Source organism: Podarcis bocagei (assembly GCF_964188305.1).
Source record: "Podarcis bocagei genome assembly, chromosome: 9".
NCBI lineage: Eukaryota > Metazoa > Chordata > Lepidosauria > Squamata > Lacertidae > Podarcis > Podarcis bocagei.
The window spans coordinates 6472300-6498301 of record NC_138134.1 but is presented as its reverse complement, the minus strand read 5'-3'; the positions used below and the strand labels follow the sequence as shown (position 1 = coordinate 6498301).

The window sequence follows — 26002 nt, the reverse complement described above, 5'->3', positions numbered from 1 at the left end:
TTTGAGGACCGGGACATTTGCAGGGAAACAAAAATGCTTGTTCACAAAGCTATTGTACTACCAACCTTGTGAAACATAGGTAAAGGTAAAGGGACCCCTGACCATTAGGTCCAGTCGTGACCGACTCTGGGGCTGTGGTGCTCATCTCGCTTTACTGGCCGAGGGAGCCGGTGTACAGCTTCCGGGTCATGTGGCCAGCATGACTAAGCCGCTTCTGGCGAACCAGAGCAGCACACGGAAACACCGTTTACCTTCCCGCCGGAGTGGTGCCTATTTATCTACTTGAACTTTGACATGCTTTCGAACTGCTAAGTTGGCAGGAGCAGGGACTGAGCAATGGGAGCTCACCCCATCGTGGGGATTCAAACCGCCGACCTTCTGATCGGCACGTCCTAGGCTCTGTGGTTTAACCCACAGCCACACCCACATCCCTTTTGTGAAACATGGACCACTTATAAACGCCATCTCCAACTCCTTGAAAGATTCCATCAACAGTGTCTGCAAAAAAAATTACACATCACTTAGGAAGACAAGCGAACTAATATCAGTGTACTGGAGAAGCAAAGATCACCAGTTTTGAAGCAATGATTCTTCAACATCAACTTCGTTGGAATGGTCACGTTGTGCGGATGTCTGCTGATCGTCTTCCAAAGCAACCACTCTATTCCGAACTTAAAAATGGAAAGTGTAATGCTGGTGGTCAACAAAAGAAGTTTAAAGACTGTCTCAAGGCAAATCTAAAAAAATGTACTGTAGTATAAACACTGGCAACTAGGAAACACTGGCCTGTGAGCGCTCCAGTTGGAGAACAGCCTTTACCAAAGGTGTCATGGGCTTAGAAGACATTCAAACTTCAAACTTTCAATTGACTAAAATAGTGTGCCCTGATTAATCAATCCAGTGACTCTATCTATCTATCTATCTATCTATCTATCGTCTCTCTCTCTCTCTCTATCTATATCTACCGTACATACATACAACAAGAGAGTCATGTGGCGCATTAAAGCCTAACATTTATTATGGCATAAGCTTTCATGGACCACACATGAGAAGTGACATTCCACCATGCCATCTACTGCTGTGTCCTGATAAGTAAGCTCCTTTAAGTGACTTGGGTAAGTGCTATATAGGATTGCAGCCTTGGATATATTTAGTTTGGTGTCAGGCCTAAGTACAGTATATGTCAAGGTGGGTGCTGCGATTCCTGCATTGCAGGACTGAATTGAACTGGATTGCATTTGGGGTCCTGTGCAGCTCTACAACTCTACTATTCTAAGCCAGATAATGTAATGAACTATATGAAGATGGTGAACATACCTCCAACCTGCTTGCCTAGTTTGCAGGGAATTTTGGCTAAGCAGGTAAGTATGGATTGCCTGATGGATGGATGCCTTTTCTTTCTGTAGGTTGATTATAGTGCATAAGCCAATATGCAAAACAGGATGTAGAAACAGCAGCAGCTCTGTTGGCACTAAGCGCCACATTTGTTAAAATGTAGATGGGGTTAGGATTTGTATGAGTTTCTCTAAACTTTTTGCAAAAGTAGGTGGTTTCAGAACTGAATGCTGCTGAGCAGGGCCACGTGTTCACCCTTCCTGGGACAGGGAGAGGTGCCCCCAAATGGATCTTTTCAATTTTGTACCATCTGTACCACCCTAAATTCAGTGCTGTAGTTGATGCTGAACTACAACTCCCAACAGTCGGTGTGACATGCCCTGGCCTGCATGCAGGGTGACAGGGTCCAATATCATGTGGCAGGTGACATCTGCAGATTTTCAGTGCACTCCGCCCTGCATGCCAGATGACGGTGTTGTTCAACACAGAGAAGGCCATGTTGAGCAGGCATGGTGCACCCCGCCCTGTGTTGCTCAGAGACGGGTCCAATATTGCGCTGCAGGCTGTGTTTGCCGTTTGCTGTGCGTATCTCACCATGCCCTGCATGCTGGGTGACAGTGTGCACCGCCCTGCGAACTAGGCAATGGGGTCCCTTGCTTCATGGCAGGCCGCATCTGATGGCTGTGACATGCAAGCTAGGTGACAAGGTCCAATATTGCTCAGCAGGCCGCATTTGATGGTGGAATATGGTTAGAAAAGCCCAAAATGCCACAAAAGGTAAAGAATGGTCAGATAAACCAAAAAGGTGCCAGGGGGGCGGGCACATCTTCAGAAACAAGCACAATTTAATCAGTACTGAAGAATGCTCAGAAAATGTATAAGGTACAAGGAAAAGCAGAACACACTGAGAAACATGCTGAATCCCACAAAAATCAAGAAAGCTTGGGAAAACCATAAAGTCCTAGAAAAGGTGGAAATGGTCTGGGAAAACCCAAATGCCAGAAAAAGCAAGGGTCGTCAGAAATTATTTTACCGTTGCTGTATTATTTTACTGTTGTTAGCCACTCTGAGCCCGGCTTTGGCTGGGGAGGGTGGGATGTAAATAAAATTTTATTATTTTATTATTATTATTAAAAACCCAAAAGCCCCTGATAAGAGAAACACACTTAGGGAAAATCCCACCAGTACTGAAGAGTGTGAGAAGAATTGGGGGCATGAAAAATAATAGCACCCTGAGAAGAACGGAAAACCACAACAACTGGTTTATTTCACCATTTTTCAGGAATGGCGGTGAAGGGCATTTTGAGTCTTTCTGATCACCTTCATTTCTTCTAAGACTCTTCATTATTGGTGGGATTGTGTTTGTTTCTGAATGTGTTCCCCCTTTCTTTGGGTTTTGTTCCATCAGACCATTCTTCACTTTTCCTGGCATGTTTGGTCTTTCAGCCCATCTTTCAGCCTTTCTGAGAATCTATTGTGATGATTATTCTTGACAAGTTGTTGCCATTTTACTTGTTTCTCTGTGCTTTTGGCCATTCTGCACTTTTTCTGATATTTTGCATATTTAACTTTTTATGGGTTTCTGTGGTTATTTTGACCATTCTTCAATATATGTCAGATTTTGCACATTTCTGTGGGTGTTTGGTCATTCGTCACTTCTTCTGGCTATTTGCTTTTTTCAGACCACCTTTTATATTTTCTGTGACTTAATGGTTGTTCTGAGCATTCCTCACCATTTGTGGGATTTGGCTTGTTTCTCAGTGTGTTCTGCTTTCTTGGACATTTTGCTTCTCAGCATTCTGCACTGGTCAGAATCTGGGGGTTTCTGAGGGGGTTTCCCTTTTATGTTGTTTTTGTCATGTCAGGCTTTTCTGACCCATCTTTCACCTTTTTTAGGACCTTATGCTCCATCTGAGCACTGATGGGATTTTGCTTGTTTCTGAGTGGTTCTCCCCCTTTTAGGGTGAATTGCCAGAGAACAGCATTTGGGGTACAAAGTGCTCACACCCCATTCTCACTTTCCTGTGTGCAGCTTGAGGTGGTAGACAATTCTCTCTACTTGGGTCCCAATATAACCAGCAATCTCTCCACCATCGCAGAGCTGGACAAGCATATTGGTAAGGCAGCTTTGGCAATTGCCTCTCCAAAAGGTTTTGGGAAAATGTGATGCCAACGGCCAATACCAAGATGAAGGTCTATTAGGCTTACGCGTTGAACACGCTGCTTTATGGGAGTCGTGGGCATCTTACAACCGTCATGAGCGATGCCTCAACGCCTTCCACATGCACCGTGTCAGGAGGATTCTGGGTATCACATGGCAGGACAGAAGTCAAAACAAAGATATGCTCTTCTAAACCCACATTCCTAGAATGTTTGCACTCCTGTCTCAACGACTTCTACGCTGGTTTGGTCACGTCCACAGAATGGTAGATGGCAGGATTCCCAAGAAAGTTCTCCACTGCAGGCACAAGGCAAATTGGCAGGCCAACTCTGTGCTACAAAGATGTCTGCAACCACGACATGAAGGATGGCAGCATCAACCCTGCAATGTGGGAATCCCTTGCCGATGACCACAGTGTCTAGAGATAGGCAGCCATGTATCCCTAGCAGTGACCAGAGGAGAAATGACCACTGGAGGGAGTAGAGAGACAAAACATCATGGTGTATCTGCAGCAACAGAACTGGGCACTTTCAATTGCCTCATCTGCAACAAAACATGTCTCTCCCAAATTGGTCTCTACAACCTCAGCAGGTACTGCAAACTTCCAACAGCCTGACCTCACCTGCAAAGGCACACTCTTCCACTGTGTCCCAAGACAGATGAATGCCAACAATGCCATGTAAATAAATAAAACTTATTACATGAATATCGGAGGTCTGGGACAATGGATTCAAAAACTGAAGTATTTTACCATTTCATAAGATGGCTGTCTGTCCAGTATAAGGCAATCAGCAAGCTATCAGGTCACTTAACAGACACCAGACAAGCCACACTCTCAAATTTATGTTGTAGATCGCCTCTTTCTGTGACCTGGTTATGATGCTTATAGGTGGTCTTTGGGTTAGCGGTTGGGCAATTTCTAAAGTCTTAAAACAGAGCTTTCCAAATTGTGTGTCGTGACGTTAGTGTGCCGGCTGCAGGGTGTAAGTGTGTCATGCAAACACTGAGTAAAACTGAATTACACACACATACATAGCTTTATTGTGGTCCACAGACCTAAAATACACAGTACAGTAATGGTATATATCAAGTTATTATTGAGGTATAAAAGCGGCCTTGCTAAGCCAAACAGAGGGGCTTTACCCCGCACATACTTTACTGATTCTTACTGCCTCCCAGAATTCCTGTGTCGCGAAATGGTGCATGACTCAAAAGTGTGTCACCGACGGGGAAAGTTTGGAAAGTTCTGCTTTTAAAGTTCTGACACACCTTTGTTGTGAGTCCGGGGGGGGGGTCTCTGTTAAACAAAAGATCTACTCCGTCTCCTGTGACCCATCATGGACTTGGGGTCCTAAGAGGCAACCCTAAATGTTTGCGATAGAACACTCAAGCGGCGCATAAATTTCACGAGATAAATAAACGAGCAGGTGGCGGCGGACCCCTCAGTCGCGACGCGGAGGGGCGCGGACGAGGGAGCGAGGCAGGCAGCCCGTCGCGGGGGCGACGCGGGCGCTTCCCCGCCTCCCGCCGCGGCTTCTTCTGCCGCCGCCGCGGCCTGCGCTCCCTCAGGCGCCGCCTCCCTTTCTGGAAACTTCTCCGCCTCCTCCGCTCGGCCCGCCCGTCCGAGGGGGCGCTCGAGAGGTGAGCGCGGGCCCGGCAGCCGAGCGGAGAGGCGAGAGGAAGCAGGCCCAGCGCCTCGACGGAGGAGGAGCCCCGCCGCCGCCGCCGCTGTTGCCGCCAAGCGCCGCCTGGCGAGCCTCGCTGCTGCTCCGGCCGGATCGCCGAGGGAGAGAAGCGGCCCGTGCTTGCCCGCCCGGGAGAAGCCGCCGAGGCCGCCATGACCGCCGAGGAGGGCAAGGCCGAGGCGATGAGCGCCGCGCCGCCTCAGGAGGGAGAAGCGGCGGCCGTGGACGTCACCCCCGGCCGCGACGGCGGAGTCCTCAAGGTAAGCGCTCCGAGCTCGCGGCCCCGAGGCCTGCGGCGGGGAAAGCCTGGCAACAGCCCCGCGGAGTAGGGCAGCCGCGGTGACGCCTCCCGCCGCCCCGCACGTGAGAGCGGGACAGGCCTTGGAAGCACGCGCGCCGCCCCCGCTCGCCCGCAAGGATCCCGGGAGGCGAGGCCCAGGGAATTCCCGGGAAGGTGCGCCCTGAGTGTAGTAGAAGGTGGTCTGGAAGGTGCCCGAGGCATGCGGAGGAGGGAGACGCTGTTCAGTTTGCTCCCGGGAGGGAAGGGTCAGACTCGGGCTTCAAATCCATTTCAGTGTTTAGGCTCAAGAAGTTGCGGAGTAGCAGCAGAGTGCCTCTGAGCACGTGCAGAATGCCCTTCTCGCCCCCGATTTGTATCCCAGCAACTTTTCCTGGCCTGCGCTTTTAACAACATGAGAATGAGGGTACGATGTGCGTCTCCCCCGTCCTACACAGTCACTTCCCTCCCTAAATTTCTGTATTGCCAAGATAGCTGTTCTTACCTGTCACTAAGTGGCCACTCTACTAGACACTGTTGATTTTAGTCACCCTACATGTATATTCCCCAAGTGATAGATAGATAGATAGATAGATAGATAGATAGATAGATAGATAGATAGATAGATAGATAGATAATCAATCTCTTGGGGCAGCTTACAACAAATTGAAATCACAGTATTACCCTGAAACAAAAACATTATGCAGTAAAATACAATGCAGGATAAGGAGGTGTAACAGATAAAAACCAACTCAGTAAGCAGCCTTGGCAAGATAATGCACCTAGGCAGCAGCCTCACAGGTCACAGGAGCTTGGTGTTTATTTTTTTCCTGGAATGCATGGATCACTTCAGACCACTGAGTGTGTATGGATGGATGAGGGGGTAGTGACACCTAAATTAAGATATGACTTGCAAAGGAATGAAGTGCATATTGAAGAGGGTTGGTATAATTGCTTCTTTTGGTGGTACCTTATGCTTCTTTAACATCCACTTAACTGTGTGTTGCACACAGGTAGGCCCTGCCATGACCAGCTACAAGTTTCCTACAACACTACTTTCTGGTAGGCAGTTACCAGATCACATCATGCACAAGAGGCTTGATTCTTCTCAGTGGTTACATATCGGCTTCTGTGTTAGAATAAAATAGTGCAGACCACAGAGAAGCCTTTTCTTTGTTGTGCAGAATACAGTCCCTTGTGAGCAGGCAGGAGAGTTGCATATGCCTCAGGTTGCTGAACCACTCCGGGTGGTAGCAAAGGAACGTTGTGTTTTGCTTTAGCTTTTATTTAAACTTATATTTTATAGGTTCCTTAAAATTAGTACAAATCAAAAAACAAAACGCAGGTGGACGATTGATGTATTTCTGTTTCCAATTATTGCTTGCAAATTAAACATGCAAAGTATTTGCAATCTATTGTAAGCCGCTCTGTGATCTTCAGATGCAGGGCAGTATGGAAATATCGTCATTATCTTTATTGTAAGAAGCTGTTTATATTACTGTTCTTTAGATAGAAATTGAAGTTGACTCACCCAAAATGTACAGAGGTTGGTATTTGATCTAGTTCAGATCCAAGTCTGATTTGTTCATCAGTGTGCCTCTTGTAGTGATATTATGACACCTGACAAGTATGAACCCTTGTGAATCACAATTTGAAAATGAAACTAAAAGTTAACCACTGCAGTCTTTTGTGGAATGACATAAACTAAGACGTGCCTTAAACTGAAATTATATCCCTTAAAACTGCAGACATCAAAATAAACCCAGAGCTTGAATGGCATCCAACAGTTTCTAGGGAATATGGACTGTGCCTTTTTTATTGCAGTTGTTTTAGATTAGTGTGTTAAAGGGCAGCACCAGGAACTGGGGTCAGAAACAAACTGGCAGCCAGTGAAGAGTTGCACAGCCACTTTCTGCACTAGCTGCAGTTTCTGATCTGTCTTCAAGGATAGCTCCATCATACAGTGCATTTCAGTACAGTGGTACCTCGGGTTACAAATACCTTGGGTTACAAACACTTCGGGTTACAGACTCCACTAACCCGGAAGTAGTACCTCGGGTTAAGAACTATGTCCCAGGATGATTTCAGAAATCACGTGGCAGCGGGAGGCCCCATTAGCCCAAGTGGTACCTCAGGTTAAGAATGGTTTCAGGTTAAGAATGGACCTCTGAAACTAATTAAGTTCGTAACCAGAGGTACCACTGTAGTCTTAACTCAGAAGTTGCCTGAGCATTGATAACTGTTTGGTCACTCTATCCCTTGATTAAAAGTCACTTTTTTCTGAAAACCGACCAACTCAAGTCAATTGAGGAGTCACAGAGACATGAACAGGTAAGAAGAGGCAAGAGAGAAGCTACTAATTAAGGAACAATAGCTCTGAAAAGCCTCTAGCACCAGTCTTCATTATGCAGGCTGGTGACACAATTGTGTTTTAAGACAAAAATTGCCAAAAATGTTTTAAAAAGGATGGAAAAGTAATGTGGGAATCACCAGGATATAACACATTGCTGATGTCATCAGAATTTCCTGTAAAAACATAATGATTAAAGGATGTTATTTCAAATTCAATAGCATGGAAGCAGTCTTATTTTGCAAAACTAAATTCTGGATTTCTAAAGATTATACTCCCCAAAAGGGGATTAGGGACCAACAAGTCAAAAAAGGCCTAGTATTTTATTTTGTGACAACAGAACAGATCAAATGGTAAAGGAATGGGCTGCTATACGGAATCATAGGAGTTGAAAGGGATCCTAAGGGTCATCTAGCGGGCCATCCAACCCTCTGTTTAAAAACCTCCCAAGGAATAAGAGTTCTACACTTTCCAATACAGTGGTACCTCGGGTTAAGTATTTAATTCGTTCCAGAGGTCCATTCTTAACCTGAAACTGTTCTTAACCTGAAGCACCACTTTAGCTAATGGGGCCTCCTGGTGCCGCCAGAGCACGATTTCTGTTCTCATCCTGCAGCAAAGTTCTTAACCTGAAGCACTACTTCTGGGTTAGCAGAGTCTGTAACCTGAAGCGTATGTAACCTGAAGCATATGTAACCTGAGGTATCACTGTAGTGTCTGTTCCACTGCCACTGTTGGTTCCACCAATTGCAGCAAACGCCCCTCCGTAGACCCCATAACCATCAAAATGTAGCAGATCCCACCTCTCTGTGTAACACCATGCTCAAAAACCTCCACGGGTTATCTAAGGTAAAATTTTGAGACTCAGGCAGAAGTTGAACAAATAAGAAAGATTTGTTTTACAGAACAAAGTTGGCAGAACAAATGATGTGTCAGGAAATGATTAACTTAATAATTATGCTAAATATCGTGGATGCTACAGGGTTCTAAACAAAGTAGTAAATGCACAGCTTTTAAACTTCAGTTGCTTATTTTCAGTTACTACTCTTCAGTTAGGTGTTACAGGTTTCTAGACTAGAAAGTAAATGTTCAACTTATTTCTAGTTAGGTTACTTCAATTTCTTAAAACGTAATGGCATAGGTGTTAAATTCATTTGTTCTTAAACAAGGTCAGTTTTTGTCAGTTTCCCAACCTTCTACCAATCGCACTCGTGAGGTACTTCTGGCAGTATAACAAACCCAGGGGGTCACCTCTTAACTTCTCCTTCTAGAATATCTCTCTCCTCCTGACTGAAATGAGACTCCTTGTATGGAGGTACAGTGGTACCTTGGTTATCAAACTTAATCCGTTCCAGAAGCCCGTTCCAAAACCAAAGTGTTCCAAAACCAAGGCGCGCTTTCCCATAGAAAGTAATGCAAAACGGATTAATCTTTTCCAGACTTTTAAAGGCAACCCCTAAAAGAGCAATTTAACATGAATTTTACTATCTAACGAGACCATTGATTCATAAAATGAAAGCAATAAACAATGTACTATAAAATAAATAATGCATTATTGTAGATGATAAAAACTTAATTTAATTTTTTTTCTTACCTGCACTGATGATAGTCATTGTTTGGATGGGGTGGGGCTTTTATCTATTTCAGCAGTCACACAATCAATCAATCAGTAGCTGAACTGGGTTCCACACAGTCACAAAATCAAATTAACCAAAAAAGCCTCAAAAACAAAAAAGCAAAAAATAAATAAATAGCAAAAACAAAAGCACCCAACTTAATCTGTTTCGGAAGTCCTTTTGACTTCCGAAATGTTCAAAAACTAAGACGCAGCTTCTGTTTGGTGCAGGCGCCCAGGAAACAATAGCCGACAGCCGCATTGGACATTCGGCTTCTGAAAAACATTCGAAAACCGGAACACTTCTGGGTTTTCGGCGTTTGGGAACCAAGGTGTTTGAATGCCAAGGCGTTTGAGAACCAAGGTCTTTTTTCCACTTTCAGTTTCTCAAGTTGTTTAGTGGCAGGGAACAACAAAAAAAGGATATCAGAATATAGGAATATATTCTGATATATTCCATATATCCCTCCTATATAAGGATATAGGAATTCCTTTCCTACTGTCCATTGTGATCTTTATTGTTTTTCCCCACAACAGACGGTGGTAGTCACAGAGTTTCAAATTATAGATTTTCCCCAGCAGATGGAGGGGGGCTGGTCTCCCATTACAGTTTCCTGTCCCTAACATATTTTGAAGGGTTTTAAAAAGAGAGGGTGCAGTTCTTTTCTTTCTTATAAGGTGATTATGTGGTGTGTGGGCATGAGGGCATTCTCCTCGACTTGCTAGCTCATTATAACTTTTATGCAAACTGCAGGGCGTAGACATCAGAAAAATGGCTTTGATCCAAGTGTCTTGAGATCAGTCTTATCTCCAGATTGATTTAAGAGCCAGGCTATTTGACTATTAGCAATCACCATGTGATTATCTTCTGTCAGTTGGAGCTAGTGGAACAATTTCCAAACCCCTATGCCTCTCTCCCAGAAGCCAGTGTCCCTTTTTGATGGGTGGTTCCCATTTTGGGAGATTGGTAAGTTCTGGATGGGGTTGCACTCCCTCTGAAGGATGCTCCTGGATACATCTTTGTCAACAGAGGCCCAGGTGTCCTCTGTGGCTAGGAAGGCCTTTTACTGGCCTCATCTGGTTTGACAGCTAGCGCCATTCCTGGACGTGAATAGCCTGGCCATTGTTGTCCATGCTTTGACTGGCTATAAAAGGTAAAGGGACCCCTGACAGTTAAGTCCAGTCGCAAACGACTCTGGGGTTGCGGCGCTCATCTTGCTTTACTGGCCGAGGGAGCCAACGTTGGTCCACAGACAGTTTTTCTGGGTCATGTGGCCAGAATGACTAAGCCGCTTCTGGCAAAACCAGAGCAGCGCACAGAAACACTGTTTTACCTTCCCGCCGGAGCGGTACCTATTTATCTACAGTGGTACCTCAGGTTAAGACTTTAATTCGTTCTGGAGGTCCGTTCTTAACCTGAAACTGTTCTTAACCTGAGGTACCACTATAGCTAATGGGGCCTCCCGCTGCTGCTGCTGCTGCCACCGCCGCGCGATTTCTGTTCTCATCCTGAAGCAAAGTTCTTAACCCGAGGTACTATTTCTGGGTTAGCGGAGTCTGTAACCTGAAGCTTCTGTAACCCGAGGTACCACTGTACTTGCACTTTGACGTGCTTTCAAACTGCTAGGTTGGCAGGAGCTGGGACCAAGCAACGGGAGCTCACCCCGTCGCAGGGATTCAAACCGCCGACCTTCTGATTGGCAAGTCCTAGGCTCTGTGGTTTAACCCACAGCGCCACCCGCGTCCCCCTGGCTGGATATAAATGTGCTGTTATGTGGGGCTGCCCTGGGGTCTGGTTTGGAAGCTCCAGCTGGTGCAGAACGTGGTGGTCAGACGGCTGCTGGGAGCTGCTGGTTGGCAACATGTGACACTGGCTGCCTATCTGCAGCTGAGTCAGGTTCAAGGTTCTTGTATTGATTTATAAAGCCCTTTGATTGATATATATGTCAATCATGATACAGTGGCATACAAATATTTTTTAAATAAACAAACAAACCCTTCAAGCAATCAAGTGTATTCTCTGTGGGTTATTTATTCCTTACTATATTTTCTTCGCCGTGAAACAGATGTTTAAAGAGCAGTTGGTTGAGTGAGTCTGAATACCTTAAAACTTCCCAGAAAGTACTACATTTGTAGATACCAGAGTGAATGGCACCTGCTGTTTCCCAAACTCTTACCTGTGTTAATGAATGTGAGCACAAAAACAGAAGAGGGTAAGAGTTCTGCTTTTATTAACATGGATTGTGGAAACAGAACTTAGTATGCTTAGTATAATTGGAAGACAGGGAATTGGAAGCTCTCCCTATTTCTTTTCAGCCTCTTTTATATCTTTCTTATGGTTCCTTTTTCTTTTTCCTCCTCCTTGTTATACTTACGTTTTGTTCTGTAATTTGAAGTTCCCTATCCCAAGATGAAGGGCCCTCTGTGAGGGGCAAGGCAAAGAGGATCTCCCAGAGTGAGAGGCTGGGGGAAGAGGGGGAGGCTCCCAGGTGGGAGCTGGGAGGGCTCACTTTTCTGTGTGTGGAATAAGGGTTAAGACTGAATTTTGATAGAGGACTTTGTAAGTTCATTTTCTTCTTCCTTTGCTCATCTTTCCCCCCATCTGTTTCTTGTTTAAATTAGTGTGATTTTTATTGTATCTTATGTGGAAAACTTTCAATAAAAATTGATTTTTTAAAAAGAACTTATTCTGTGTTCATTCTAATTGATAAATACTAAATTTAAGGAGCACACTGTAAAAATCCAGCAATTTCGGCTGCTGGCACGTTTTTAGTGCTGAAGCTGGTGGTGACAGAGTGCTCCTTTTGTATTCCTTCTCTGTGTGCACACCTGTCAGCCTGGAGAAAAGTCAGTGAATAATAACTTTTTTTGGAGCTGATGAACCTGTGTAATAGTAATCATGAGTTGCTTAAGTTTGCAAGGGGAGGAATCTGCTGCTGTAGAGTTCGTTTCTTTTTTTGTGGAAATCTTCAACTCATGTCCCAGAACAGCCATGTCCCCCCCCCCCCCACGCAGCCATGAAGCTCACTTGTGGTAGTCAATCTTAGTTTAGCCTACTTTGTAGAGTTTTGCAGAAATTAAATTATGCTACCACCACCCCTAGAAAAATAATGTACAAGGCACAAACATTGTACTTTTCTCCCATTTACATGAGATCCAGTTCTTAGTTTGACTATACTGACTGTATAAAGCAGTCATAGCTGAAGAGTCATGCTAGAGGGCTCTACTTGGACAGATGTCCATTTAACAGCTGTGCTGTTCCAAAAACATTTGTAATTCCTGAATAGTTCAAAGGTGGACTAAACATCACTATAAAACTGAGCTGAAGCTCTGACAGTGATCTAAGTAGAGAAGGGAGTGTTGCTAGTTTCTTTAATATGGTTTTATGTATTTATCATCACAATTTTCTCATGCAGAACTGATCACAAAATCTCATTTTATAGTGAGGGTTTGTGAACTGAAGCCTAGTAACTTAGAGGTGCTGTTAGCTGCAGTCAAGATGTCTTAAATCTTTAACAGCAGGAAATGGAATTTTGCAGTGTTGATTACATTCAAAAACAGTGAAGTACAACCCAACCCTTTAACACTTGTTGAATTAATAAAATAAAATAGTGGTAAAACTAGTATCAGATGGCATTGCCACAGCAATCTGTAAAATCTTTCTTAACAAACTTGGTTTACTTCTTAGGGTAGCATGGCTTCCTAGTAGTTCATATAAATATTGTTTTGTTTCCCCCACTACAGATTATCAAGAAAGAAGGGACAGGGACAGAATCACCCATGATTGGTGATAAAGTGACTGTTCACTATAGTGGGTGGCTTCTAGATGGCACAAAGTTTGACTCAAGCCGGGACAGAAAGGACAAGTTCTCGTTTGACTTCGGCAAAGGTAGTGCGTTCTATGCCTTGTACACAATAACATGACCTCTTCAATAGCATTTTAAAAAAATGATGCATTGCATATTCCATATTAAATGATGATCCTCTTCTTAAGTTGTAGTGTAAAATGTTCGTTGTCCTACACTTTTGTATATAATTGTCTTCTCATTAAGGGAACAGAATTTAATTGTTATGTGGTTTCATAAATACAGTTGAATAGAAGCCACAATAGCATATGCAGGTTTGCTTTCACAATTGTTGTTTGTCAGGAATGCCACACAGGCTATTTTCACTTGTTGCTCTGTTAAATAGAAATGTATCAAGCTAATACGATGAGTATAAATTGTTAGGCACAACTACAGTTTGCACAAATATAAGTGTAATGAAGTACCGTATTTTTCGCCCTATAGAACGCACTTTTTCCCCTCCAAAAATGAAGGGGAAATCTGGGTGCGTCCTATGGGGCGAATGCAGGCTTTCGCTGAAGCTTGGAGAGCGAGAGGGGTCGGTGCGCACCGACCCCTCTCGCTCTCCAGGCTTCAGGAAGACATCCGCAGCCTAGGCAGCCCTGCGGGAGTTCCCGCAGGGCTGTCTAGGCTGCGGATAGCAGCCTGCTTCCCAGAGCGTCGGGCGCCCTGAAAGCAGAGCGCCCGGCGCTTCGGGAACACATCCGCAGCCTAGGCACCCCTTGTGGAAGGTCCCACAGGGATGTCTAGGCTGCGGATAGCAGCCTGCCGCCCGGCGGGCAGGGCGCCCTGAAGCAGAGCGCCCCGCGCGCCGGACAGACATCCGCAGCGTGGGGAGCCCAGCAGGAGTTCCCCGCAGGGCTCCCCACACTGCGGACAGCAGCCTGCTGCCCGGCGGGCAGGGCGCCCTGAAGCAGAGCACCCCGTGCGCCAGACAGACATCCACAGTGTGGGGAGCCCTGCAGGAGTTCCCCGCAGGGTTTCCAAAACTTGGGTCTCCTACTGTTTTTGGACTACAATTCCCATCATCCCTAGCTAGCAGAAACAATGATCAGGGATCAGCTTTCTAAAAACAGCTAGAGTTCCAAATTTGGGAAACCCTGTTTTAAAGTATTCCAGTACTTTTAGTAATAATCTGTGAACTTCCTCTTCACTTTTTCTTCTTCAACATTCCTAATATGGATAGACAAGTGTCAAAGAGGTGTCCTGATTCTTTAGTTCAGTTGGAGTTTGTGATCTTCTTTGGGGCTTATCCCTGCAATGTCTTTGCTTTTTGCTAGCAGAGAGAATGTGGATAAATGACTACTGATGACAGCAGCTTCTTACAGGTGCTTGCTTTTTAGTAATGTGGCCAAATTCTTCTTTTTAGGTGAAGTCATCAAAGCTTGGGACATCACTGTGGGAACTATGAAACTTGGAGAACTTTGTCAAATAACTTGCAAACCAGAATATGCCTATGGCTCTGCTGGCAGTCCCCCTAAGATACCTCCCAATGCCACACTGATTTTTGAGGTAAGCCAGGGAGGCTGTTCTTTCATCTGTAGCAGAAGCAGGACAACTGCTGTCCAAAGCAGCTGTACATGTTTGCCAAGGCTAAAAGCTGAACAGCTGGTGCCAAAGGCAGCAGAATCAATGAGTCCCTGTAGATATGGAACTTGGTTGGCGAAAACAGAACAATATTTGAAGAGTACAGGCCCTGTATTACCTTTGTTGTAAGAAATGAAATAACAGATTTATTCATTCAAGTTTACTGCTGTAAGTATAAAACCAAATTCAGAAATAAAACAGAAAAGTTGACCAAGTGATAGAGTAAAAGATCTCAATGTAATTAAAACATAGAATCTTAGAGTCTTCAAAATGTCTTTCCAGTAAAAATGGTTTAGTCAGCCATACAAACTGCAAGAGAAACGGCTGAAAAGAGAGTTTGGTTTGAGGGCTCTGCCTTTTGCCTTCCTGCACATGCATGTGAAGCAGAATTGATGGTCTTAGCATGTGGTAATGGAAAGGGACTCAATTGGGAAGAGGCATTCTCCTAGGTACCCATTCCAATATTGCATTACAGTGGTGCCCCGCAAGACGAATGCCTCGCAAGACGAAAAACTCGCTAGACAAAAGGGTTTTTCGGTTTTTGCGTTGCTTCGCTAGACGATTTTCCCTATGGGCTTGCTTCACAAGACGAAAATGTCTTGCGAGTTTGTTCGCTTTTTTCTTAAAGCCGCTTGAAGAGGCGCAGTTGCGACGGACCGTGCTTCACAAGACGAAAAACATCGCAAGACGAAAAGACTCGCGGTACGAATTAATTTCGTCTTGCGAGGCACCACTGTAGCTGAGTACTCCTTTCATAGTTCTGGTCACTGGGCTAGCTTTTCAATAATTCTTCCCCCCCCCCCCCGTTCATTTTTATTTTAACTTCATTTCGTATCATACATGTTCAAATTATCTGTTTCAATTCCCAACCCCCACCCTGGTTTTAAATGAGGGTTACTTAAAATAATAATAATAATAATAATAATAATAATAATAATAATAATAATGATGATGCATCTTCAGATAATGCTACTTTTCCTCCTACTTTTCTGTGATAAAGTCAACCCTTCAGAATTTCACCATGGGCTAAATCTGAATTTGCATTATTTTGTTCATTCCTCTAGATAGAGCTGTTTGAGTTCAAGGGTAAAGACCTCACAGATGATGAAGATGGTGGAATTATCCGAAGAATTCGTAAGAAGGGAGAAGGCTACTCCAAACCCAACGAGGGAGCTATGGTGGAGAGTAAGTAGCAGTAAAAAGATGATGGATGGGGATGTTGAGGCAGGTCCCATAACAGACACTTTTTATGCATTTGGGAGCGTGAATAAGTTTCCAAGTGCATTAACTCCTTAAACTAAAAGTTTTTTGTTCTGTTATCAAAGAACTTCCTTCAAAAAAAGAAAAGAAAATGGCATTATGTTAAAATTAGTATCTGAAGTCCTGCTCTCCTGGTCTTGGCTAACAGGCGTCAGAGATGAGGCCTTTTCTATGGTGACCCTGCATTGGAAGACTGTTCCCAGGAAAAGACCTTTCTTTGTTGGCTTTGGCAGAATGGGGAACATGTGGCCCTCCAAAGGTCAACTACCATCAGTCCCAGCTAGCATAGCTGATGGTTAGGGATTACAGAAATTGTATATGGAGACATTTTTCTTCCTGTCCATGTTTGGGTAATTTTATGGTGCTGGGTTTTTATAATTGTTCAGCTTTTACTATTTTTAATGTTCTATTGTTAACTGCTTTAATAATCTGGAATATTAGTGTACCATTACTTTTTGTTGACTGTGTTGCAAGCCATCCTAAAAGGCATGGTTTGGCTGTATTAAGTAACTATACCCCTGTCTCCTCTCATACCATGCTAGATAATCATGCTTAGTATTGATATAGTGCTTTAAACTGCTGAAAGAGGATAATATATATAATCCCAGTAATCCCGTCTAAACATGCCATTTTTTGTATCAGTTGAGGTGGAAGGTCGGCATGGAGACAGACTATTTGACAAACGGGAGCTGCGGTTTGAAGTAGGAGAGGGAGAAAACTATGACCTTCCTCCTGGCGTGGACAAAGCACTTCAGAAAATGGATAAGTTGGAAGAGTCCGTGGTGTATCTCAAGCCCAGGTATATACACCTTGCTTTGAAGCAATCCTGAAACACCACTTTCTTGGGTGCATGAGGCACACCCTATTGTTGCCACTGCAAATAGACTCAGCTTTGGGGATTGGGTATATCTGTAGACAGTCTTATGAGGTCGCTTATTTAGAGGTGGGTGATTTCGAAGGAGGAAAAACAAGCAGATCTGGATCTTAGAAGCGTCTCATTTCTTTCACAGCTATGGTTTTGGAAGTGCTGGGAAACCAAAATTTCAGATCCCTCCAGATGCAGAGCTACAGTATGAAATCAAACTTAAAAGTTTTGAAAAGGTAAGCAAAGGAGGGGTTTCTTCTAATGAAAAGGAGATAGAAAGAGGGTTCACGTTAATCCATCCATGACAGGATGTGTGTGGCGAAAGAAATAGAAATGTATTACAATAACTTGCATAAAATGAAGCTACAATATACTTTCCCAACTTTTATTATTTTTATTGATTTAAACTTATTTGTTCCATGTGATATTACTATTGTTTTTTGTTGTAATATTATATCTGGAGCAGGTTAGGGTGGGGATGGTTTTAAAAATCTGCTGCTACAACCTTTGGAATCCCTGGTGAAGGGTGGGAATGGCCTCATCCTGTTTGGGGGGGGGTTGATATCGCCAGCTATGCACATCGTTTCACAATGGAAAGCCACAGCACATCAAAAGGCTTCATGGAAAGCAGCATTGAAAGGAAAGGCCAGAAGCTCAATAGCTGGTGACAGCTTTTCAGCTTTTGTAGTCAGTCAGGAATGTTTCCCTCACTCTCTCCCACAGTGTGAGATTTCAGTTGCAAACTCTGGGACAGTAAATTTCCACTTGGTTGCAAAGGGGGTGCTCTTGGGTTGCAAAATGCAACTGGCACCCAGTTAGTTTTGAACACTGGTTTGACTTCACCCCCAGAGGCACACTCCGTTGTCTTTCGAGACAGATGGATGCCAAAAACAATTATGCTTAATGAATGTATAAAGTTTTCTTTTAAAAAAAATATAAATCAAGGTTGCTCTTAATTCCATCTTCCTTTCTGATTGATACCTGAATGCTCCAGAGGAATTTCCAGCTAATACTGCTGGTTCCCTGCCAGTCTTAGTCTCACTGTGGAATGGTGGTGTCATGACTCAGTGACGAGGATAAACGAATCAGAAGCGTTAGGGTTAATGTCTGAGGAACTGGAGCAGAGGTCTGTTGAACCTAGCAGGCAGGAGGCTGCTGAACCAGCTCCCACACACCAAAGCCAGGACCTTCACAAAACCCTCCCACACTACCTCGCCAGCCCAACAGCACAGGGAATTTACCTTAGTAGGCAGCCAGTGAGTAAAGGGGACGCATCACTTTTCAAGCCAGAGCCATGTCTGCTCTCCCCAGGTCACACCAACATGAACCCTGTTATGTATCCTCTTAACTGTTTTCACCAGGGTGAAGTATGTCATTAAACTGTGATCATGCCTCTTGCATGCCTGCATAGGAGAATGGAAGGGTGTGTTTTGGGGGGGGGGTTGCTATTGTGTGGCTGGAAGGTATTCTGTACAAAAGACAAGAGTCACATTTCAGCATTTACTAAAAACTGGAAGAAAGGGAGGTTGGTAGATCTCCCTGGGAAAGGAATTCTACAACTGCCTTATCTATCACACATTAAATTAAATTAAATTATATGATATAGCAGTTGTCAAATTTAGGCTGCAATCCTGTAGTTGTATACCTTGGAGCAAGTGCTATTGAACTCAGTAGGATTTCTGAGTAAACATGGATGCAGTTGCACTGTTAAGTAATAAATAATAGATCCTTGAAATATTATCACCTCACATTTCAAATCAGTAGTTTCTGATTTTAGCTTTCAATTTCATCTCCATGGATTTCACAGAACTGATGGTTCACACGTACTGAAACAAGCATCTCTACTTTTTCACATACAGTATTAACTTGCTTAGTGATTTGGTTGTACGTTTCCAAACCTTTTCTTTCACACACTGCAGAAGATGGAGTAATATGAAAGAGATGAGAGATATGAGAGTTGTACAGGAATTGCAATGGCCTAGTACTGCAAACTGTCTTACACAATTATTAGAAATCATTCGGAGGACATAAAGGGCGGGTAAAACAAAATTTTGAAACCTTGTATTTAGAAACTATTTTACTCAGTATTTTAAAAGAAAATAGTTCATAAAAACCCAATGCCCCCAATTTCTATTTTTTCCATTGGACATAATCGAGAGAAGACCACTGGAAAGATGCTTTGTTGCACTTTGGCTGCAACAGGGAACCACGTTGCAGGTAGATCTAGAAGCTATAAAAACAGCATAGCACAATCTGATGTTTTGGGATACTGTATAGGGAGAAGACCCAAAAATAAAGGAAGGGACAGCAAGGCGCTAAATGCTAAATTTCTGCTGTGTGCAGCATCGGCATACGAGACGTACAGACATAGCTCAAGAGATGTATTATTCCTCTGACTTACATTTAACCAGCCCTGAATGTGGTGACCAGGTTACCCTTGCTTGCTGCTTCCATTTTCTTGTGCCACATCGTCAGTGTGTGGTTTATGGCCAGCAGTAGAGGCAGTAAACTGATGTGTGTATCTGCTTGCCTGGTGTCTCTCCACTTTACGCTTCTATACAGTTACATGCCATTCTTCCATAGATGCCTTGTCTTCAAAAAAGCACCCCGTTGATTGGTTTCTTTTTTGTCTGGACAGGCTAAGGAGTCGTGGGAGATGAACACCAACGAAAAGCTGGAACAAGGGTCCATTGCAAAGGAAAAGGGCACTCAGTATTTCAAAGTGAGTGTAATAGGGGATTTCAAACCCCTGGCAGATACTGAAGTAATGTTGAGTGTGCCATATCTTTTGATTTGCATTCCTCTGAAATTGTGGTATGGGTGTATGATTGGAATTTGGACTAAAAGCACTGTATGTTGGAATGGAAGGAAACTGTTTCCAATGCTGAAACTTGCTTATAGGTACCATAGTCATAAAAGTGAGGCCCATAGTTTCACTAGCTCATTCTAATGCCCCAAAATCTACCTGAGTGTGATGTACAGCAAAGTTTTCAAAGCTTTATTAATCTATATTGTACTCTGCCTACGGCCAGAGCCGTCTTACCCATAGGCACTAGGGGTGCAGGGTGCCAGGCTCTCAGTGGCGCTAGGCCGAGAGTCCAGGGCCCGAGAATTGAGTCTGGGGAAGAGCCCACCCATTGGTCAGAGTGCTGTGGTGGGCCCTGCTGCTGCGGTTGGCTCTGCGTCGTGAGTTCAGGGGTGACCGAGCCAGCAAGATGCTGAGGTGGCCGGCCAGCTCCGCCCTCCTGCGTGCCTGGGGGGGGGGGGTGCCAGGCAGATCTCTGCACCCCGGTGCCGCATATGCCTACGGCAGTGAAATTTTTGGCACCTGTTGGATAGGCTGAGATGATAGCATAGAATATAAATACTACAACTTCGAAAGGAATAAAGCTGTCAACATTTGTACTCCATTGAGGGAAGGCAGGTTAACTCCTGTGCCCCTACAGCAGAAGGCAGGGCTTAAAATCTTTGATATTAAGAGACAAGGAATGGTCCTTTCCCACTCAGCAAATTCTTGCCTTCTAGCATCCAAGAGGCTTTTGTGGCCTTATAGGCCATATACTCCCTCCGCTGTCTTTTTTAACTAGAGGCCACTCTAGATAGATACAAGACCCTCATTCAACATGGGTAGCAAGGATTTTCCCATGGTACTAGGAGTGATACAGTTAGTTGTCCTAGAGGGGCATCCAGCCAGATGGGATGGCAGCCCAAGTGGCTGGATCTTCATTTTTATAAGGTGGGAGAAGACCAGGATCAGAACAGGGAGCCCCTTTAATGGGCCATGAGCGTTCTGTTTCCTCATGTTCTCTGACCCCATGAAAGCATATTGAATCATCCTAGGTGAATCTAGAGGGTGCTTGTGATCTTATTCAGAGTTGGGCATCAAGGTGGGAGATCCCACAAAGCAGTATGAGAGAGATTCCCTTGAATTCTCTTCTTATAGCCTGTAAATTCCTACTGGTCAGTCTGAAACAGTGTGGGAATTGGTCTAATCATTGGCACTCCTGGCAAACTCACAGCTATCCAGCAAGAATGTAAAAGATGCATGTACTGTCAGAGGCCATCTCGGTAGGGGAGCCACTACTAAACAATACTATCCCATCTGTTTTTGTTTTTTTAAAAACAGTGTTTTAATTCATTGTTGCAAAGATATTTTGGAGAGCAATGATAGCCCTTTCTCTTACACCCCTATGCTATATGTCAGGGACCTATTCACTTTGGTCTTCCTGTGCCAGAAGTGTGTCATTTAAGGTCCCGAACATTGTCAACAAAGCTGAACAGTTGAGGAACATACACTACTCTGCTTCTGTGGCAATTATTTTTTTAGTTGGTCCATGCAACCAAGTGTTAAGCAATTGGGAGTCAGAAATCCTTGCTGACTTACTGCAAATCATCCAGAGATCTACTAGTAAATCCCAATGTACCTTTTATCTACCCTGATCTACACTGTAAATTGGATTAGCGTTAAATGCCACTCTGTCCATTATGCAATGAGAAACTAAGGAGTCAAGGAATATATCATAATTCCCATGTGTGCTAGGGAAGAGGTGGGTGCAACAAGAGATAGATATGCAATATGTTGAGCTGAGCTACTCATAGCAGGGATGGAAAAAATGTGTCCTTCCAAATATTGGATTCCAACCTCTGTCAGCCCAAGTCGACAGAGCCAGTTGTCAGAGATGATGAGCGTGATAGTCTAGCTTTCCTGAGACACCTAGTTAATGCTTCCTTTCCACAATCATAAAAAGGTAAAGGTACCCCTGCCCGTACGGGCCAGTCTTGACAGACTCTAGGGTTGTGCGCCCATCTCACTCAAGAGGCCGGGGGCCAGCGCTGCCCGGAGACACTTCCGTGTCACGTGGCCAGCGTGACATCGCTGCTTTGGCAAGCCAGAGCCGCACACGGAAACGCCGTTTACCTTCCCGCTAGTAAGCGGTCCCTATTTATCTACTTGCACCTGGGAGTGCTGTCGAACTGCTAGGTTGGCAGGCGCTGGGACTGAACAACGGGAGCGCACCACGCCACAGGGATTCGAACCGCCGACCTTTCGATCGGCAAGCCCTAGGCGCTGAGGCTTTTACCCACAGCGCCACCCGCGTCCCATGAGTTGAGGTAGAATTCACGTTCTGCCCAACTAACCATGCACGGCTACCTGCAACTAAAGCTACATTAGAATTTTTGCCCTATTCTAGCTTCAGCTGAACATAATGGTGACATTATGTCAGCCTGCCTGCTGGGGATCTGCTGGGTAGGGAATATGGCCCTCTAATCCATTTGAGTCTGATGCCATACTGATTGCATTCCAGGAGGGAAAATACAAACGGGCAGCATCACAATACAAGAAGATAGTGTCATGGCTGGAACATGAAACAGGACTCTCGGATGCAGAGGAAGCAAAGGCCGAGAGCTTGAGACTTGCCGCCCATCTGAACCTGGCCATGTGCCATCTGAAGCTGAAGGAGTATTCCCAGGCCCTGGAGAACTGCAACAAAGTAAGCAGCACTTTAGATATCCAGGAATGCAGGCAGGAGTGTCAGCCAGTAATAACAAGCTTCCCGGGCTGTGCTGTGATTGAAGATGTGCAAAGGATACCCAAATGGTACCCTTTATTGGACTAGTGATATAGTGTGTATGTGGGTTTAAAATAATTAAATCCTTTTACAGTGGTGCCCCGCAAGACGAATGCCTCACAAGACAAAAAACCCACTAGACAAAAGGGTTTTCCGTTTTTCGATGCGCTTCGCAAGACGAATTTCCCTATGGGCTTGCTTCGCAAGACGAAAACGTCTTGCGATTCCCCCCCTTTTTCTAAGCCACTAATAGCCTTTTAGCCGCTAAGCCTTTAATAGCCGCTAAACCGCTAATAGCGCTAATCCGCTAAGCCACTAATAGGGTTGCTTCGCAAGACGAAAAAACCGCTAGACGAAGAGACTCGCGGAACGGATTATTTTCGTCTTGCGAGCCACCACTGTATTTGTGAAGCTGTTTTCAGACCAGTTGGTTTTCCAGCTAACACAGCAGCTGCTGCACTCCTGTGACATGAAAAACTGAGTTGCAAAAGCTGGAAATGGGAATACTATTCCATAAAACTTTTATTAATTGTATATTCATGGCCTGTGCCAAGTAGGGGAACTTGAGAAGAACTCACTAGTTTAGCCTTTCTCCTTTTCTCTTATAGTATCCCCAATATGTGCAGATACCGCCATGCTGATATAGAAGAGGATAAACAAGCTAGTGTCATATGTGAACAGCTTTCCAAAGCTTGATTGAGCCCCTAAAACTGCCCTAACCCCACCAGTTACAGAATGGATGCCCAGGCAGATTGTGTGCTGTCTGCCTCAGAACACCCCTTCCCCCAACATATTCCCACTCCCCAACTGCTGTAAAACTAAATGAAGGGGAGGCGGGAAGCTAAGAACAGCCTTTGTAATCTGGGCATTTGTGTGGGAAAATGGCTGAAAGTCGCTCAGTGAATACCTTTCCAACCCGACCTGTTTCGAGTGGGAAAGGGTGGTGAGCCAAAAAACAGTCAGAGATGGAAAGTTAAGCAGCCACTTTCTCCCCCAAACTCTTGTTTTGGCTGTTCAATTCTCGACACCCAAAAGCTGCTTTTAAAGCTGCTTTTGCTTTAAAATGGTTTGGGAGAAGATGCTTACACCATACCCAGTTTAGGCCCTTGCCTCCCATTAGCCACTGATAAACCACTTCTCTGTGAATTTGACTAATCTTTTTTACCTTGAATCTATCTAAGCTAATGGTCATTGCACCTTGTGAGTGAGTTGTGAATAGCATAGATGGAGTCAAATAATGAGAAGGCAGATTGACAGCTGAGAGGTCTATCCACCCATAGTAACTATAATGGCAGAACCTATACTTTGGAAGACCAAGGAGCAAATAGAAGCAGCAGGGGAAGAGATTCATGCTGATCATCTGGCTGGTCACTGCTGAGAACAGTATGCTAAAATAGCCTCATGCAGCAGAGCAGTTCTTTTTCTGTATCAATACTTTTCTTCCCAGTCCCCCAAGCAAGCACATTCTTCCTCTTTTCTCTTTGCTGCTGCTCCCTCCCTCCTTCCTTCTTTGGATAAGTGAGGCTGCTGCTGTATCTCATCCCCTCCCTCTCTAAGGCTGCTGAGCTGTATCTGTCACACATAAACCTTTAAGACGTTTTAGGTCTCTTACTGGAGGTCTTCACCACATTTTGAGAGCCTAGGTTATAACAAGTACATTATACTCCATTTTGTGTTGAAACACAACATTTCCTTTAAGTGCATGCTTCAAAAGCACCAGAGATCTCTAGTTGTATGTTCTCATGATGATGTTTGGATATTTTTCCTAATATTTTTTCTTTACCTTGTCTCACCTGCCTGCCAGGCTCTGGAGCTAGACAGCAGCAACGAGAAAGGCCTTTTCCGCCGCGGGGAGGCTGAGTTGGCTGTCAATGACTATGAACTAGCCAGAGCAGATTTCCAGAAGGTGCTGCAGCTCTACCCAAGCAACAAAGCAGCCAAAGCGCAGCTAATAATTTGTCAGCAAAAGATCCGTGAGCAGCATGAGAGAGAAAAAAAGATGTATGCCAACATGTTTCAAAGACTTGCAGGCAAGGAAGCAAAGGTAAGCAGGAGTGTTCTGCAGAATCACACCTACGTTTTCACCAGTAAACAAAATAGTCTTGTCTTCACCCAAACTTGTATACTATAAGAGGGCGATGATTTCATTTTCCTCTATGGATTGTCAGTGTTTCAGCAGTTTTCCTAAAATACATTCCTCTTGGAACATATTTAGGTGCTCCCAAGCCATTCCTTACTTTTAAACCCTCTTAAGTCCCCAACTCCCTGGGTGGTCATGAGATGAGGGTGGTTACTTTTTCCTCTCTTGAAAAAGTACCTTAAGCTACAGGAAGAATTTGGAAGAGGGACACTCTTTCCCATTCCATCTTTCAGCTCTACGTGCTGAACATCTACTGGATCCAACTTCTATCCAGATCCCTTAAAAGTGAAGTGTGTGACCCACTTTCTCCTTTTGGGTGGGGGAGCTGATCCAGGGGAGCGGGGGCGGGGGTGATAATAGGAGATGGTACTTGCAGCACTTGCTCAAAAATTAAAATGTGCTCTCAGGCCTCAGAAGGTTGACAGCTCCCGATTTAAGCCCTCTGTTAGTTGTTTCATAACTCTTCAATTTGGAATATATTCCTTTGGTTTAGAAGATTACTGTATCAAAAACTGGGGAACCCTGCTTTAATAACACTCAAGCAACTTAAGAGGTGAGATTCCTTCTTACTATGTTTTCCTCTGCCATATCTTTTCTGTAGGTGGAAGCTGATGCAGTCTGCAGAGAAGAGACAGAAATGAAAGATGACAAACAGAATGGAGTTGAAGAAAAAGCAGATGATGTAGAAGCTTGAAGCTGAAATGCAGTTCTGTTAGTTTTGTAAAACTGAAGAATTTCCAGTGAACTAGACCTTTATTTTTCTATCTGATTGAATAAGAGGCAGGGGCTGGGGCTATGGTGCTGCTTTATGTCTGTCTGCATAGGAAATGTAAGTGGCAGAGCAGACCTGGAGTAATCTTAGGGACGTTATTTATTCAATCATGCATTCTGACTTGGTTGCTCTTGATCTTGAGAATTCTATCAGGATCATTTCCTCCTTAGTTCCATTTTGTTTTTTTCACTGACATCTCTCTTGGGTTCCACTTTAATCTAATCCCAAATCCCACTCTTCACTTTGTTTCTTTGGCCTTTTTTTAAAGTAATCATCTTACCCACAATAAGGCAAATTGTATGGGAGACTTATGAACAAACAAAACCACTATGTCCCTTCTACTATAGCCTCATCCTGTCTTATTTCCTCTGTCAACACAAGCATCCTTCTCCCATGGGCAAGTGTTGTCACCTTTCTTGTAATGCCTCCCCTTTTGCACATTGCTGAAGATTAAGACTGTGAGGTCCAAAGCTTGAGCAATAAAGTACCAAAAGAAAAGAAGGAAGTGTTGAGTAGATGCCATGTTCTGTGAAACTTTGA

General features: G+C 44.3%; 1 protein-coding gene across 1 annotated transcript; it reads left to right on the top strand.

Moving 5' to 3' along the window:
* The first annotated feature begins 5182 nt into the window (after positions 1-5182).
* FKBP4 (FKBP prolyl isomerase 4) lies at positions 5183-25963 on the top strand. The gene is made up of 10 exons (XM_081207837.1): positions 5183-5441; positions 13168-13312; positions 14638-14780; positions 15920-16040; positions 16758-16914; positions 17126-17216; positions 19619-19702; positions 22287-22472; positions 24355-24594; positions 25292-25963. Exons 1-10 carry the CDS (start codon positions 5334-5336, stop codon positions 25382-25384), a joined length of 1368 nt encoding a protein of 455 aa, XP_081063963.1. The 5' UTR covers positions 5183-5333; the 3' UTR covers positions 25385-25963.
* Positions 25964-26002: the final 39 nt, after the last annotated feature.